Consider the following 18,563-nt stretch of genomic DNA (forward strand, 5'->3'; position numbering starts at 1 on the left):
GTGACTCTGGTCAGAGGAGGTGTTGGTGACTCTGGTCAGAGGAGGTGGTGGTGACTGGTCAGAGGAGGTGGTGGTGACTCTGGTCAGAGGAGGTGGTGGTGACTCTGGTCAGAGGAGGTGGTGGTGACTCTGGTCAGAGGAGGTGGTGGTGACTCTGGTCAGAGGAGGTGGTGGTGACTGGTCAGAGGAGGTGGTGGTGACTCTGGTCAGAGGAGGTGTTGGTGACTCTGGTCAGAGGAGGTGTCGGTGACTCTGGTCAGAGGAGGTGTCGGTGACTCTGGTCAGAGGAGGTGTCGGTGACTCTGGTCAGAGGAGGTGTCGGTGACTCTGGTCAGAGGAGGTGTCGGTGACTCTGGTCAGAGGAGGTGTCGGTGACTCTGGTCAGAGGAGGTGTCGGTGACTCTGGTCAGAGGAGGTGTCGGTGACTCTGGTCAGAGGAGGTGTCGGTGACTCTGGTCAGAGGAGGTGTTTGTGACTCTGGTCAGAGGAGGTGTTGGTGACTCTGGTCAGAGGAGGTGTTGGTGACTCTGGTCAGAGGAGGTGTTGGCGACTCTGGTCAGAGGAGGTGGTGGTGACTGGTCAGAGGAGGTGGTGGTGACTCTGGTCAGAGGAGGTGGTGGTGACTCTGGTCAGAGGAGGTGGTGGTGACTGGTCAGAGGAGGTGTTGGTGACTCTGGTCAGAGGAGGTGGTGGTGACTCTGGTCAGAGGAGGTGGTGGTGACTCTGGTCAGATGAGGTGGTGGTGACTCTGGTCAGAGGAGGTGGTGGTGACTCTGGTCAGAGGAGGTGGTGGTGACTGGTCAGAGGAGGTGTTGGTGACTCTTGTCAGAGGAGGTGTTGGTGACTGGTCAGAGGAGGTGGTGGTGACTCTGGTCAGAGGAGGTGTTGGTGACTCTGGTCAGAGGAGGTGTTGGTGACTCTGGTCAGAGGAGGTGTTGGTGACTCTGGTCAGAGGAGGTGTTGGTGACTCTGGTCAGAGGAGGTGGGGGTGACTCTGGTCAGAGGAGGTGTTGGTGACTCTGGTCAGAGGAGGTGTTGGTGACTCTGGTCAGAGGAGGTGGGGGTGACTCTGGTCAGAGGAGGTGTTGGTGACTCTGGTCAGAGGAGGTGTTGGCGACTCTGGTCAGAGGAGGTGGTGGTGACTCTGGTCAGAGGAGGTGGTGGTGACTGGTCAGAGGAGGTGTTGGTGACTCTGGTCAGAGGAGGTGGTGGTGACTGGTCAGAGGAGGTGGTGGTGACTCTGGTCAGATGAGGTGTTGGTGACTCTGGTCAGAGGAGGTGGTGGTGACTGGTCAGAGGAGGTGTTGGTGACTCTTGTCAGAGGAGGTGTTGGTGACTGGTCAGAGGAGGTGGTGGTGACTCTGGTCAGAGGAGGTGGTGGTGACTGGTCAGAGGAGGTGGTGGTGACTCTGGTCAGAGGAGGTGTTGGTGACTCTGGTCAGTGGAGGTGTTGGTGACTCTGGTCAGAGGAGGTGTTGGTGACTGGTCAGAGGAGGTGGTGGTGACTCTGGTCAGAGGAGGTGGTGGTGACTCTGGTCAGAGGAGGTGGTGGTGACTCTGGTCAGAGGAGGTGTTGGTGACTCTGGTCAGAGGAGGTGTTGGTGACTCTGGTCAGAGGAGGTGGGGGTGACTCTGGTCAGAGGAGGTGTTGGTGACTCTGGTCAGAGGAGGTGTTGGTGACTCTGGTCAGAGGAGGTGTTGGCGACTCTGGTCAGAGGAGGTGGTGGTGACTCTGGTCAGAGGAGGTGGTGGTGACTGGTCAGAGGAGGTGTTGGTGACTCTGGTCAGAGGAGGTGGTGGTGACTGGTCAGAGGAGGTGGTGGTGACTCTGGTCAGATGAGGTGTTGGTGACTCTGGTCAGAGGAGGTGGTGGTGACTCTGGTCAGAGGAGGTGGTGGTGACTGGTCAGAGGAGGTGTTGGTGACTCTTGTCAGAGGAGGTGTTGGTGACTGGTCAGAGGAGGTGGTGGTGACTCTGGTCAGAGGAGGTGGTGGTGACTGGTCAGAGGAGGTGGTGGTGACTCTGGTCAGAGGAGGTGTTGGTGACTCTGGTCAGAGGAGGTGTTGGTGACTCTGGTCAGAGGAGGTGGTGGTGACTGGTCAGAGGAGGTGGTGGTGACTGAAATGAGGAGGTGTTGGTGACTCTGGTCAGAGGAGGTGTTGGTGACTCTGGTCAGAGGAGGTGTTGGCGACTCTGGTCAGAGGAGGTGTTGGCGACTCTGGTCAGAGGAGGTGTTGGCGACTCTGGTCAGAGGAGGTGTCGGCGACTCTGGTCAGAGGAGGTGTCGGTGACTCTGGTCAGAGGAGGTGTCGGTGACTCTGGTCAGAGGAGGTGTCGGTGACTCTGGTCAGAGGAGGTGTCTGTGACTCTGGTCAGAGGAGGTGTCGGCGACTCTGGTCAGAGGAGGTGTCGGCGACTCTGGTCAGAGGAGGTGTCGGCGACTCTGTTCAGAGGAGGTGTCGGCGACTCTGGTCAGAGGAGGTGTTGGCGACTCTGGTCAGGGGAGGTGTTGGCGACTCTGGTCAGGGGAGGTGTTGGCGACTCTGGTCAGGGGAGGTGTTGGCGACTCTGGTCAGGGGAGGTGTTGGCGACTCTGGTCAGGGGAGGTGTTGGCGACTCTGGTCAGGGGAGGTGTTGGCGACTCTGGTCAGGGGAGGTGTTGGCGACTCTGGTCAGGGGAGGTTTTGGCGACTCTGGTCAGGGGAGGTGGTGGCGACTCTGGTCAGGGGAGGTGGGGGCGACTCTGGTCAGTGGAGTTGGTGGTGACTGGTCAGCATGTCCAAGGGCAGGTAGGGAGTCCCATGTCATCAAGGCATCCCTGTAAAATGCATCTTCTTCCTCTGTATTGGGGCTCTGCGATGAAGTTTGATCTTCCCTCAGAGGACAGTCCACAAGCCGTCCCACTGACAACTTGGCGTGCATAGCCTACAGTCCTCCTTTTGGGTCACCGTTGGTGGAAAACCAGCCATGTCACCCTTTATTCAAGTCAGTATTCGATGTCCATCTATGTCTGAGGACGTCGAGAGATGATATGGAAACTGACCACTAGGGGCAACAGTGAGCGCTGTTACCTTCAAGTAGGTTTTGGTTTTGCTAGGGTGGGGATGGTGGATGGGCGTAAACTTGATTCAAAAGGTTGCAAGGTTGAATCCAGCGATAGAAAGTTGTTTTTGATATTTTAGTTTTAAGCCTACCCTAAATCTTTACCCTTTCCATCCGGAGTTAAAGTTAACCTTAAACGCTTCAGAATTTGACTTTTCAGAAAGAATGGATAAACGTCTACTTGTGATGCGAGACTGAGAGCTAGTTGGGAAAACAACCCAAAACCAGTAGGTTCAATCTGAATAAAACACCTGCTAGCTAGCATTTTAATGCATTTATGGGAAGGAATCCAATTCATGATATCAAGACTTGATCTGCACTCATGTAGCTATTGAAAAAATTAAACGTTTGTAAAAAATAAATAAATATATATATATATATATATAAAGTAATAATAATTGATTCAACAATAATAGGTATTCAATCACATACAGAAATGTTAGTGCTGTAGAGAAACAACAAAAAACATCCATCATGAGTAGATTGATGGTCAAGAGATTGAAGGTTGAGAAAGTTCATGACTTGAGTGAGGTCAGCGGAGGGCAGGTGGTGGTTAAAAGAGGAGAGAAGGCAGCACATTGTCATCATGGTGTCTTTGCCATCCATGTTGTCTGTGGCTTCGCAGTAGAACTCAGTCAAATTAAGTTAGTTGGACTAGCTAGCTAGCTACTGCTACCAAAATACAGCGCCCACTTGGGTGATGCTATTTCAGTCACGAGGCGCAACTAAGCACAACAGGCTTCAATAGTAATCCAGGAGTAGCCTTACCGTTTGTGCCCTGTTTACATCGTGCCGTATTTCATTACGCCGTACTTCATTTCAATATTGTTCCGCTACAGGATGGAGTGAATAGGGAGGATTTCACAATGCAAGACTAGATGGAGAGCCTAGTGTCTCGTCAGGGATGGAATTGATTTCGGGAGATTGTAAAATATGGCCTTTTCATTCAAGACAGGGGAAACATATTGTTTCAGTTGATAATAAAACATGCTTTGTTGAGTAAACTTTTCCTCAACTTGTTAAATCAAGCTAGCTTACACCACAGCTAGCTAGCTAGCTAAAATATACGCTATACTGTAGCTAGCGACCTCCACCTAAAAACAAACGTCATTACCATCATAAAAACTAAACCCATCGGCTGTGGTTTAGTAACTAAATGTACAGGAGCTCTCTGCTTAGGCTGCTACTAGGGCACCATGGCAACTATAGTAGTGCACTATAAAGAATAGGGTGCCATTTGGTACATACACACAGTCCTCCCAGAGTCATCCCAGTCCTCCCATGGTCATCCCAGTCCTCCCATGGTCATCCCAGTCCTCCCATGGTCATCCCAGTCCTCCCATGGTCATCCCAGTCCTCCCATGGTCCTCCCAGTCCTCCCATGGTCCTCCCAGTCCTCATCCCAGTCCTCCCATGGTCATCCCAGTCCTCTTGTGGTCATCCCAGTCAACCCATGGTCCTCCCAGTCCTCCCATGGTCATCCCAGTCAGAGCCAGTAGGATATATAAATGTACTGCCTTCAGGAAGTATTCGCATCACTTGCCTTTTCCCACATGTTGTTGTTTCAGCCTGAATTTAAAATAGATTAAATTGAAATGTTTTGTCTCTGGCTTACACACATTACCCCATTATGTCAAAGTGGAATTATGTTTTATTTTTATTTTTTATGTTTACAAATTTGTTAAAAATGAAAAGCTGAAATGTCTTGAGTCTAAGTATTCAACCCCTTTGTTATGGCACGCCTGAATAAGTTGCATGGACTCACTCTGTGAAATAGTTTTTTCCATGATTCGTTTTTTTTTTAACGAATACCTCATCTCTGTACCCCACACATTCAATTATCTGTAAGGTCCACAGGAGGTTGGTGGCACAGGCTCGTGGCAATGGATGGAGCGAAATACCTGGAATGGTCTCAAATACATGGTTTCCATGGTTTCCAGGCGTTTGATGCCATTCCATTGGCTCCGTTTCAGCCATTATTATGAGCTGTCCTCCACTGGTAAAGTCCCTCAGTCGAGCAGTGAATTTCAAACACAGATTCAACCACAAAAACCAGGGAGGTTTTTCAATGCATCGCAAAGAAGGGCACCGATTGGAAAAGGGGTCAAGAAACAAAATGGAGACATTGAATATCCCTTTGAGCCTGGTGAATTACACTGTATACCCAGTCACTGCAAAGATACAGGCGTGCTTCCTAACTCAGTTGCTGGAGAGGAAGGAAATCGCTCAGGGATTTCACCATGAGGCCAATGATGACTTTAAAACAGAGTTTAATGGCTGTGACGGGAGAAAACTGAGGATGGATCAACAACATTGTAGTTACTCCACAATGCTAACATAATTGACAGAGTGAAAAGAAGGAAGCCAATGTTACAGTTTTAGTTTTAAATTCACTTGGAAATCTATGGCAAGACATAAAAATGTCTGTCTGGGCAATGATCAACAACCAACTTGACCTAACTTGAAGATTTAAAAAAAGAATAATGTGCAAATATTGTACAATCCAGGTGTTCAAAGCTCTTAGAGACTTACCCAGAAACACTCACAGCTGTAATCGCTCTTAGAGACTTATCCAGAAAGACACACAGCTGTAATCGCTGCCAAAAGTGATTTATAACATGTATTGACTCAGGGGGTTGAATACATATATCTAATCAATATATATTAGTGTTTTTTTCCCCCATATTTTTATTTTATTTTTTACAAATGTTAGAATTTTTTTCCACTTTGACATTACAGAGTATTTTGTGTAGATAGTTGACAAAAAAGGAAATAATTCACAATTAAAATCCATTTTAATCCCACTTGGTCACAAAACAAAATGTGGAGAAAGTCTAGGGGTGTGAGTACTTGCTGAAGGCACTGTATGCTATATACCATTAGGTCCTATACGTATATTAACGTATATACAAGGTTATATATAGGGCTCTGATCACAATGGTTCCTTATTGTGTTCAGATCTGCAGACGTTGTTTAAATGATTAATTACTGTAGTAGATTAAAACCCTTGCATCTTTATTTACCTAGCCTATATGTTATACTTGAGCTATTATAAAAAAAAATAAACATTTCAATAAATAAACAGTTATTTAAAAACAAATCAAAAAATATGCTAAAAAATTCTTCAACCAACCCTGATGTGTGTCAAACCGCCATGCGTCAGCGAACCATGTGGTTTCCTTGACGATCAAACATAGTTACTACTATCCGTTTCAACTCAACTTTCTGCATGGTTCCACCATTTTTAAACGGTGCGTATTTATGATGCATGTTGTCCCCCCCCCCCCCCCACCCCCCCATCCTGACGTCGAGAACTGAGGCCGCTGGCTCGTCTTAATACGCAGGTTAACAGTGAGTCAATGCGTTACCAAGCTGATATAACTGTTAGTCACCATTCAAATGATCTACTCTTAACCTTTTTTTTTTTTTTTAAATGTATCGTGATATTGAATTTAATCAACAACAACAACAACAAACTAGACTACATGTATCTATTCTAGCCAACTTTGAATATTGTTAATAATCCTGGTGTTCTACTCCTTTACTGTGCTCTGTTGCCGTTTTCTGCTACATTGATATTAGTAACACATCTCTCTGGATTCTCTTGACTATGGAACTATATTCCCTATGTGATGCACTACTTTGGAATGCTGGGAGATTCAGCGTCACCTTTAATTAAAAAAATATATAATTCGACCTTTTTAAAAAAACATGTTTTATTTTTTACATATTGACTTTTACTGTTCTCTGTTGCCAGGGGGACGGAGAGTTGTGATATGGGTCCGGTGGGGACTCTGGGAAGTAGTGTTCCTAAGGGTCAAAGGTAATGCAATGCATAGGGAACAAGGTATCGTTTGAGACGCAGGCATATAAAATAAAAACCATGTTTATAAAAAGCTTTTGATTTGAACAAGCCCCTTTTAATGTAGCTGAGATGTGTTGGCACGATGCCTGCCCCTCAGAGAGACTTTAGCATCAAGTACATTTGGATGTTTACTTTTTAGTGTTTAACTCAAGACTTATTGTACTTCTGTTATCAGAATCATTAATAACTACTTTTTCCATGTAATTCTCCTGAAGCTTTTCGTCCCACTTTAGTGAACAGAGAAACGGTGTACCCCCAGCTATATAGGATATCAGTATGTAAGAGCTATATAGGATACCTTGACGTAAGTTGACAAGAATTTTCTGCCTAACTCACATGGGTTGTAAAATAATGAACTACGGTTGGGTTGGAGATTGTTGATGATTGAGTGGTGTATTTGGGTTGGAGATTGTTGATGATTGAGTGGTGTATTTGAAGGCAATTGAATGCAACTTACAAAGCTTAATAAAATTATATTATTTTAGTATAATTTGCTTTTTTATTAGCAGTTTGTGGCTAATATCTGTTTATTTTAATTTTTTTATCGATCTTTTACATTTTTCACAAAGCATAACAAAAAGGGACAATAGACATTATGATACAACAATTTAACTATACACCACAGTAATTCTCACCATCAGGGATTGACCCTGCCCTGTGTAGCAAGCAGATTCATTTATAATAATACCATGTATCAATGTCATTAAAATGTACAGTAGCTATTCAACGCAATCCACTGTAGCTAATTCAGTCAGAGAAACAATCGGATGACTGTAATTGGTCTGTAATGGTCTAAGGAAAAGTCAATTACACTTCAAACCACTAATTATAATTTCAGTCTCTACCCTGTTTGATCTCATAGTGTGTTTTAGTCCAAGATGTACTCTGAAGGAGCCTGCCATTATTCCCTAAGGTCCAAGGATCTTGTGTGTTGTTTTCAGAGGTAGACTTGACTCTGACAGTCAAATACTACATCTCAACGTGAATCGATTATCAATTGCGGTACGGTTCTAGAAACATAAAGCCCTTAACTTTCATATCACATTCAAATAATTTCACAAATTAAAAATCTACACTTAATGCACTGTCTTAACCGGCTTTATCACAGTTGTAGCGGACGCGTTTCTGGCGAGCTTCCGTTATTACACACAGGTGTTAGGAGCATGCCTGATAGTTAACGTTCATTAGTACCGGTGGCCTCTAACTTCTAACTTCGGTCTTCTTCAACTCGCTGTAACGTGGAGATATGGGCGCACGGAAGCACAAACAGTAACCCTATAAATGCGTGTATCAATTAATCTTTTTTTCTTCATGCCGATATGAAAGATCTGTTTTTTATGCTTTGGAACCCGTACTGCAAGCGATACGTGTTAATGTTGAGCCCGAGCTTCAGGGCGTTTAACAAAACTCCCCCGTGCAGAAGACGCCTTCATCCGGTGACTCTTATGTGGAATGAAAGTCATGATCAAGGACTGTGTGTGTCAATACCACCTACTGGAAAATCCACTGTCTTTTACTTCATTTTGATCCATTACTATTATTAGATTTAATAAAGTAATACATTCTGAAATTGATAATTACATTTTGATATAGCTTGTTTTTGTTGCATGCAGCTCAGTATGAATAGGGAGATAAACAGTTGATGTGATCTTTATTTTTATCAAATCTATTTATGTTAATTAAAACGGATTGATATAAGACGAAAATGTAGGTTATATATGGATGCATTATAATCATGATAACGGTTGCCTCCATCTCATCTCCGTTATGTCCCGCGGTGATACGGACAAAAATCTGTATTTGATCGAGCAGGTTAACGTCGGTCAATTTCTCTACCGACAACCGTACGAACGCTTAACGATTTGGAACGTCCCGGGATCCCCGCTGAAACAACTGCACCGTGGGAGAGATTCATTCATCTGATGCGAGCCAGCGAAGACCAAATTGACGGTTTTCCACGCTGACGTAACAGATATTACAATGCAACAAGAATAGATTTAGTCTTGGTTTCTGAGCGGTTCAATACTGTACAGCGACCAGGGAGGGGGGGGCAGGAAAACAATGATGTACTTCAGGAACATTATCGACCTCGGCGCTACATCATCAACACGATAACCACCTCAATGCAACATCAGTGGATGGTGGATTTGGGGATTTAATTTCATGTCCAGCGGAACGGACTAGTTGCTGCTTGTGGAAGATCTTCATATTGTATTTTGTTGCAGGAGAGTTGCTGCTGCCCGGTGTCTCTGCTGCCCGGTGTCTCCCTCCTATCCAGAACGTTGTTGTGAATGATCAAACATGGCGACTGTACCAGTATATTGCATCTGCAGATTACCGTACGACGTTACTCAGTTTATGATCGAGTGTGATGCCTGCAAGGACTGGTTTCACGGAAGGTAATTGTTTTAACCTATTGGGGTGATTTCCTGTCCGTTTTGCATTGTATTTAGCAGGGTGTTTTTGTCGTTTGCCAGTTTGTGTTGCACACTGTCCACATCTGAAACAGCACAAGACCGAGGCCGCTTGAAGAAGGCGGAGTTAAATACTCTCGGTTGTGACATTAGCGCAAAAAAAAGAGCCATTTTTCTCCCAGCAATGTGGTGATTTTAATATTGAACTGTGTGTTTGGATGATGTACTTTGTATTTCCATAATCATTTCCCAGCTGTATGTCGTGTGGCTCCAGTAGTCATTGTTGTCGCGGAGCAGCGCCCGACGGTAGGACGGAGCGGAGTCTGGAGCAGACCGCGGAGAGGCTCCACTTCTCACTCTACATCACGTTCACACGTCCCACCGTTCAAATCTCACCGTACACTCGTCTTTTTAGTTGTATGTTTTTATTCTTTTTTTATTGCTTGGGTCACGTTGTAAGAAGCGTTTTAGAAAAGCACGAGCCCAAACTCTCCTCTGACAATAACCCGCTCCTCTCCAGCCAGGCTTCAATTCCCTTTGATACCCGAATAAACTCAACTCCACCATTTATGACTAGTGTGAGTGGACTGGACTTCAAGCGTTACATTAATAGAGTTTATATATATATATTTAAAAAACCACGGATCTCAGCACCCAAAGAAAAGCCGACATTTCCACATAATGCCGCTTTTCTCTGGGTGGTGAAAACCCTGGTTTTTGACAACTTCATTGTATTTGACTTGGGAACTGCGCCCTCACTAGTCGCCGCTCAACTCCGTCTAAACGCTGCGGTTGACTTTAGTCGGCTGGCACATTGATACACGTTGCAGCGTTGCTTTGTTGACTACATTTTTTACTGGGAAAAATGTACAAATGACTTGAAGACGACATCTTCACGTCATGTATTTGAAACCACTGTATTCTCCGATAATAATGGGAGTCTGCCGCGTCTTTTCCCCTCTATTTCGTTGTTGTGATGACGTCCTTTGTACGTTTTAATGTCCCAAATACAGGACAACAAACCCTTAATATTGGTGGGAATCGGATCATTTTCTTATTTTCGATCACTTATTGGAAACAGAAAATAGTAAGCAGGCGTTTCAAATCAAAGGAAGATATTTACGCGCGGTAACGTTAACCCCTCTGGACAAGGCTGGATACGATGTACCGTGGCCAGCTACAATGTACGGGATCCCCGGACGAACAGTCCTTTACAACAAATATATCGCTAAAATCATCGATGCGAGTCGAGCGATGCCTTTTATTATTCGCGTGAATATCACGAAACTTCGTCGATGCGAGAAATGCAGGTCCACCCGGGGGTCTCGGCTGAGATATTGGGCTTATTTATGGGTGCTGTCTAAGCCTGATGATGATGGCACAGTAGCTATTGTCCCTAGCTTGACACTTGAATGTAGTAGCCTAATAACCCATAACCTGGCATCTATAATTCACTCTTCATACTAAGGGGTTGACCGTACAGAACTAGCTAAGTACAGTATTGTGTTAAACTACTATTTTACTACGTAGGCTATTAGTTCATCCCACCATGCCTGGTAGTGTGCATACTTAATAGCTGATAAGTCATCAATGTATTTACATTATTGATTGAACAGGTCAGACATGATGATCCCGTCCCCTTTCCCTGGCTGGCTGTCTGTCTGTCTGCTGTTAGTTATTCACCTGTCTGTCTGTCTGCTGTTAGTTATTCACCTGTCTCTGTCTGTCTGTCTGTCTGCTGTTAGTTATTCACCTGTCTGTCTGTCTGTCTGTCTGTCTGTCTGTCTGTCTGTCTGTCTGTCTGTCTGTCTGTCTGTCTGTCTGTCTGTCTGCTGTTAGTTATTCACCTGTCTGTCTGTCTGTCTGTCTGTCTGTCTGTCTGTCTGTCTGTCTGCTGTTAGTTATTCACCTGTCTGTCTGTCTGTCTGTCTGTCTGTCTGTCTGTCTGTCTGCTGTTAGTTATTCACCTGTCTGTCTGTCAGTTATTCACCTGTCTGTCTGTCTGTATGTCTGTCTGTCTGTCTGCTGTTAGTTATTCACCTGTCTGTCTGTCTGTCTGTCTGTCTATCTGTCTGTCTGTCTGCTGTTAGTTATTCACCTGTCTCTGTCTGTCTGTCTGTCTGTCTGCTGTTAGTTATTCACCTGTCTGTCTGTCTGTCTGTCTGTCTGTCTGTCTGTCTGTCTGTCTGCTGTTAGTTATTCACCTGTCTGTCTGTCTGTCTGTCTGTCTGCTGTTAGTTATTCACCTGTCTGTCTATCTGTCTGTCTGTCTGCTGTTAGTTATTCACCTGTCTGTCTGTCTGCTGTTAGTTATTCACCTGTCTGTCTGTCTGCTGTTAGTTATTCACCTGTCTGTCTGTCTGTCTGTCTGTCTGTCTGTCTGTCTGTCTGTCTGTTTGCTGTTAGTTATTCACCTGTCTGTCTCTCTGCTGTTAGTTATTCACCTGTCTGTCACTACTACATGATTCAGTGTACTGGGAGGACTGGGACTGTTGTGAGGACTGGGACTGTTGTGAGGACTGGGACTGTTGTGAGGACTGGGACTGTTGTGAGGACTGGGACTGTTGTGAGGACTGGGACTGTTGTGAGGACTGGGACTGTTGTGAGGACTGGGACTGTTGGGAGGACTGGGACTGTTGGGAGGACTGGGACTGTTGACAGTAGAGCAATGTGTTCATGGGAGACACACTAACCTGTTCTGGCCTGCAGCATCAAGCTAAACCAATATGGGCATTTCAGTTTCTCCACTTGATCATATTTCTAGACCAAGATGAGATGTTACTCTGAATTGATCTAAGGTGTGGGTTGCGTTTCCCTTATCAGTTTTACCCATGGTCGGTCGTTTACCCTTGTTTGTTTCCCCGTGGTCGTTTGTTTCCCCGTGGTCGTTTGTTTCCCCGTGGTCGGTCGTTTCCCCGTGGTCGTTTGTTTCCCCGTGGTCGTTTGTTTCCCCGTGGTCGGTCGTTTCCCCGTGGTCGTTTGTTTCCCCGTGGTCGGTCGTTTCCCCGTGGTCGGTCGTTTCCCCGTGGTCGGTCGTTTCCCCGTGGTCGGTCGTTTCCCCGTGGTCGGTCGTTTCCCCGTGGTCGGTCGTTTCCCCGTGGTCGGTCGTTTCCCCGTGGTCGGTCGTTTCCCCGTGGTCGTTTGTTTCCCCGTGGTCGGTCGTTTCCCCGTGGTCGTTTCCCCGTGGTCGGTCGTTTCCCCGTGGTCGGTCGTTTCCCCGTGGTCGTTCGTTTGCTCATTTTGTATTGTTTAGTCATATCAGTAGCGTGTTGCTTGGCTTTTCCCTTGGCCTGCAGTCTACTGTCTGTGTTGTCTGGCTGCTCTCTGTGCATCATAACATAATGACGTGATTTACAGCTTGTCACTGACTGCATATAAAGCTGAACTAACAGGACGTTTCAGTGGGGAGTGAGACAGGGTAAGGAGTGAGACAGGGTGGGCAGTGAGACAGGGTAAGGAGTGAGACAGGGTGGGCAGTGAGACAGGGTGGGCAGTGAGACAGGGTGGGCAGTGAGACAGGGTGGGCAGTGAGACAGGGTGGGCAGTGAGACAGGGTGGGCAGTGAGACAGGGTGGGGAGTGAGACAGGGTGGGCAGTGAGACAGGGTGGGGAGTGAGACAGGGTAGGTTGATGCCTGCTGAGTCTGGCGGCTCTCAGTAACATCATACGTTCTATCACAATGAATAACGCTGTTATTTACGTGTATTACAGGTTATTGCTGCAAATGAAACAGACCAGCCTATATGAACCACCGAGGCCTATCCGATCTGACATGTTACTGATGTTGTAATTGGTGTGTTAATGAGGTCTAATAAGATGATAACCCTGGTCTCCCGTGGGGTGGGGCGCGGGGCGGGGGGGGGGGATTAAACAACGTCTTGACCATTAGACCAAGATAAACATGTCGTATGGCTTTGTGGGGACATGTTGAAGTCGCAGGTGGGGCTACATCATCACGTCATCATGAGTAACCGTGACCGACTCGTGTCCACTACACCAAGTGAATAAATACACACACAGGGCCTTCAGAGAGTATATCTGTGTCAGACGTGTTTACTCCTATTTGTCAGTTAAAATTATTAGTCAGATGTCTCAGAAAATGCAGTTTTATAATATTTACAGGCTTAGTTGTTACAGCCTGAAAATATATAGAAATGTCTCATTTACACAAGTATTCACACCACTGAGTCAATACATGTTAGAATCACCTCTGGCAGCGATTACACCTGTGAGTCTTTCTGGGTAAATCTCTAAGAGTCATTACAGCTGTGAGTCTTTCTGGGTAAGTCTCTAAGAGTCATTACAGCTGTGAGTCTTTCTGGGTAAGTCTCTAAGAGTGATTACAGCTGTGAGTCTTTCTGGGTAAGTCTCTAAGAGTGATTACAGCTGGGAGTCTTTCTGGGTAAGTCTCTAAGAGCGATTACAGCTGGGAGTCTTTCTGGGTAAGTCTCTAAGAGTCATTACAGCTGTGAGTCTTTCTGGGTAAGTCTCTAAGAGTGATTACAGCTGTGAGTCTTTCTGGGTAAGTCTCTAAGAGTCATTACAGCTGTGAGTCTTTCTGGGTAAGTCTCTAAGAGTGATTACAGCTGTGAGTCTTTCTGGGTAAGTCTCTAAGAGTCATTACAGCTGTGAGTCTTTCTGGGTAAGTCTCTAAGAGTCATTACAGCTGTGAGTCTTTCTGGGTAAGTCTCTAAGAGTGATTACAGCTGTGAGTCTTTCTGGGTAAGTCTCTAAGAGTCATTACAGCTGTGAGTCTTTCTGGGTAAGTCTCTAAGAGTCATTACAGCTGTGAGTCTTTCTGGGTAAGTCTCTAAGAGTCATTACAGCTGTGAGTCTTTCTGGGTAAGTCTCTAAGAGTCATTACAGCTGTGAGTCTTTCTGGGTAAGTCTCTAAGAGTGATTACAGCTGTGAGTCTTTCTGGGTAAGTCTCTAAGAGTGATTACAGCTGTGAGTCTTTCTGGGTAAGTCTCTAAGAGTCATTACAGCTGTGAGTCTTTCTGGGTAAGTCTCTAAGAGTCATTACAGCTGTGAGTCTTTCTGGGTAAGTCTCTAAGAGTCATTACAGCTGTGAGTCTTTCTGGGTAAGTCTCTAAGAGTCATTACAGCTGTGAGTCTTTCTGGGTAAGTCTCTAAGAGTGATTACAGCTGTGAGTCTTTCTGGGTAAGTCTCTAAGAGTCATTACAGCTGTGAGTCTTTCTGGGTAAGTCTCTAAGAGCTTTCCACACCTGGATTGTACAATATTTGCACATTGTTATTTTTTTTTTAATTCTTCAAGTTAGGTCAAAACTGTAACTAGGTCACTCAGGAACATTCACTGTCGTCTTGGTAAGCAACTCCAGTGTAGATTTGGCCTTGTGTTTTAGGTTATTATCCTGCTGAATGGTGAATTTGTCTTCCGGTGTTGGTTGGAAAGCAGACTGAACCAGGTTTTCCTCTAGGATTTTGCCTGTGCTTAGCTCTATGCCGTTTCTTTTTATCCTTAAAAACCTCTTAAGTCTACCCCTTCCTTTTTCGAACATTCTGTTAAAAATCGCGCAACTTTTCAGCGTCCTGCTACTCATGCCAGGAATATAGTATATGCATATGATTAGTATGTGTGGATAGAAAACACTCTGAAGTTTCTAAAACTGGTTAAATCACGGCTGTGACTATAACAGATTGTGTGTTTCATCGAAAAACGCAAGAAAAACTGCTCTCTGAAAGCTAAAAATAATTTCCATGCGTCACTTTCATGGGTTGTTAAAAGGGTACAAAATTAATTATGGACCTGCATGCAATTCCTACAGATTCCACACGATGTCGCCATTGTCGTCATTTTCCAGGGAGTTTTTTCTTGGTAAATCCAACTAACTGGATTCAATTTCTTCCGGTCTCCACCAGGATGTTTTGAATGTGCACATTGGCAGCCATTGATTTGAAGACGAGGAGCTATTGAATACACATCGCCCTGTAATCATTTTGATAGATTATAAACGTTTACTAATACCTAAAGTTGGATTACAAAAGTATTTCGAAGTGTTTTGTGAAAGTTTATCGTCAACTTTTTTAATTTAAAAAAATGACGCAGCGTTTTAAAACAATGTTTTTTTCTGAATCACACAGCTTCCATAGAAAGCTATTTTGGGTATAAATGGACCGATTTAAACGAAAAAAAGACCCAATAGTGATGTTTATGGGGCATATAGGAGTGCCAAGAAAGAAGCTCGTCAAAGGTAATGAATGTTTTATATTTTATTTCTGCGTTTTGTGTAGCGCCGGCTAAGCTAAATCTTTGTTTACGTCGCATTCAGGCATTTTGAGGTGTTGCATGCTATCAGATAATAGCTTCTCATGCTTTCGCCGAAAAGCATTTTAAAAATCTGACTTGTTGGCTAGGTTCACAACGAGTGTAGCTTTATTTCAATACCCTGCATGTGCATTTTGATGAACGTTTGAGTTTTAACGAGTACATTTAGCATTTAGCGTAGCGCATTTGCATTTCCAGGTGTCTACTTGAGACATCTGCGTCTCAAGTAGGAGCAAGAAGTTTTAACAACTCCCTAGCTGATGACACGCATACCCATAACAGCCACCGCCATGCATGAAAATATGAAGAGTGGTACTCGGTGTTGCGTTTGCCCCAAACATAACGCTTTGTATTCAGGACATAAAGTTCACTTCTTGGCCCCATGTTATGCAGTTTTACTTTAGTGTCTTATTGCAAACAGGATTATTAAAAAAAATATATTTGTACTCTGTACAGGCTTCCATCTTTTCACTGTCATTTAGGTTAATATTGTGGAGTAACTCAGTTTTCTTCTATCACAACCATTGGCCTCATGGTGAAATCCCTGAGTGGTTTCCTTCCTCTCCAGCAACTGAGTTAGGAAGGACGCCTGTATCTTTGTAGTGACTGGGTGGATTGATACACCATCCAAAGTGTAATTAATAACTTCACCATGCTCAAAAAAATATTCAATGTCTGCTTTTTTATTTAATTTTACCCATCTACCAATAGGTGCCCTTCTTTGCGAATCATTGGAAAACCTCCCTGGTCTTTGTGGTTGAATCTGTTAGAAATTCACTGCACGACTGAGGGACCGTACAGATCATTGTATGTGTGGGTTACAGAGATGAGGTAGTCATTCAAAAATCATGTTAAACACTATTATTGCACACAGGGTCCATGCAACTTATTATGTGACTTGTTAAGCACATTTTTACTCATTAAATTATTTAGGCTCCTTACCATAAAGTGGTTGAATAATTATTGACTCAAGACATTTCAGCTCTTAATTTTTAATTAATTTGTAAACATTTGAAAAAACATATAATTACACTTTAACATTATGGGGTATTGTGTGTGTAGGCCGGGGATGCGCTGTGGTCCGGGGGACGGGACGCGCTGTGGGCCGGGGGACGCGCTGTGGGGCCGGGGACAGGACGCGCTGTGGGGCCGGATGCGCTGTGGGGCCGGGGACGCGCTGTGGGGCCGGGGACAGGACGCGCTGTGGGGCCGGATGCGCTGTGGGGCCGGGGACGCGCTGTGGGGCCGGGGACGCGCTGTGGGGCCGGGGACGCGCTGTGGGGCCGGGGACGCGCTGTGGGGCCGGGGACGCGCTGAGGGGCCGGGGACGCGCTGTGGGGCCGGGGACGCGCTGTGGGGCCGGGGACGCGCTGTGGGGCCGGGGACGCGCTGTGGGGCCGGGGACGCGCTGAGGGGCCGGGGACAGGACGCGCTGTGGGGCCGGATGCGCTGTGGGGTCGGATGCGCTGTGGGCCGGGGACGCGCTGTGGGGACGGATGCGCTGTGGGGCCGGGGACGCGCTGTGGGGACAGGAATGTGGGGCAAAGATCATACTTTTTGGAGATATGTCCTCTGGTCTGATGAAAAAAACATAGAACTGTTTGGCCGTAATGACCATCGTTATGTTTGGAGGAAAAAGGGAGAGGCTTGAAAGCCGAAGAACACCATCCCAACCGTGAAGCACGGGAGTGGCAGCATCATGTTGTGTGGGTGCTTTGCTGCAGGACGTGACCTGCTCCAGGGGAAGGTCCTGGACGTGACCTGCTCCAGGGGAAGGTCCTGGACGTGACCTGCTCCAGGGGAAGGTCCTGGACGTGACCTGCTCCAGGGGAAGGTCCTGGACGTGACCTGCTCCAGGGGAAGGTCCTGGACGTGACCTGCTCCAGGGGATGGTCCTGGACGTGACCTGCTCCAGGGGAAGGTCCTGGACGTGACCTGCTCCAGGGGAAGGTCCTGGACGTGACCTGCTCCAGGGGACAGCCCATAGGGCAGGAGCCTAAACCTGTTTCTGTAGCTTTAGGAAGCTTGGACTGGCAGTGGCTAATAGAGTTATGTTTATTGTTCCACATGGACAGATGGGTGTCAAACCTTGTTTATTATTATCAGAGTCTATTTAAAACAGGTACTGATTTCTATGCTGATGCCCTCGTATCTGTGTTCCAGCTGTGTTCATGTAGCCAAGTATATCTGTGTATTTCAGATGTGTTGGATCAAATAAAATGTTATTTGTCACATGCTTCGTAAACAGAAGATCTAACTTAGACTAACAGTGAAATACTTACGGCTCCTTCCCAACAATGCAGAGAGAAAACATTTTTTTATAATAGAGAAATAATAACACAAGGAATAAATTCACAATGAGTAATAATAACTTGGCTATATTCACAGGTTACCAGTACCGAGGCGATATGCAGGGGTACGAAGTACAGTGAGCTCCAGAAGTATTGGGATCATGACATGTTGTTGTTTTGGCTCTGTACTCCAGCACTTTGGATTTTAAATGATACAATGACTAGGAGGTTAAAATGCAGATTGTCAGCTTTAATATGAGGGTATTTTCACTCATATCGGATGAACCGTTTAGAAATGACAAATGTCCAAAAAAAACTAAGATTACTAAACAAGAGTACATGTCAGTCATTCTTTTATTGTTTCTAATGTTAAATCCATCCATGATTATCATGACGCTTCACTTGTGTGTCCCAATCATCAGATTACTTTCGCTTTGGTCTTCCAACAACATGCGGGAGGAAACGGTGCAATAGCCGCTGAATCAGGAATTCCCCAGGGTAGTTGTTTAGGCCCTTTGCTTTTAATTTTTTTTTACTAACGACATACCACTGACTTTGAGTAAAGCCAGAGTTTCTATGTATGGGGATGACTCAACACTATAC

The 18,563-nt window shown here is 45.6% G+C and overlaps 1 protein-coding gene and 1 long non-coding RNA gene across 2 annotated transcripts in view; both read left to right on the forward strand.

Moving 5' to 3' along the window:
- Positions 1 to 7,224: 7,224 nt before the first annotated feature.
- On the forward strand, positions 7,225 to 7,451 carry LOC139413950 (uncharacterized). Its single transcript, XR_011634858.1, has 2 exons — positions 7,225 to 7,358; positions 7,392 to 7,451. It is a non-coding gene; the product is annotated as an uncharacterized lncRNA (long non-coding RNA).
- Positions 7,452 to 8,441: 990 nt separating this feature from the next.
- LOC139413951 (PHD finger protein 2) overlaps positions 8,442 to 18,563 on the forward strand; it is a 168,702-nt gene continuing 158,580 nt past the window's right edge. The window contains exon 1 of the mRNA XM_071161841.1: positions 8,442 to 9,366. Within this exon, the coding sequence (XP_071017942.1) occupies positions 9,269 to 9,366 (98 nt within the window). The 5' untranslated portion in view covers positions 8,442 to 9,268. The remainder of the gene's footprint in view (positions 9,367 to 18,563) is intronic.

This window comes from Oncorhynchus clarkii, chromosome 7, assembly GCF_045791955.1.
Source record: "Oncorhynchus clarkii lewisi isolate Uvic-CL-2024 chromosome 7, UVic_Ocla_1.0, whole genome shotgun sequence".
NCBI classification, from domain to species: Eukaryota; Metazoa; Chordata; class Actinopteri; order Salmoniformes; family Salmonidae; genus Oncorhynchus; species Oncorhynchus clarkii.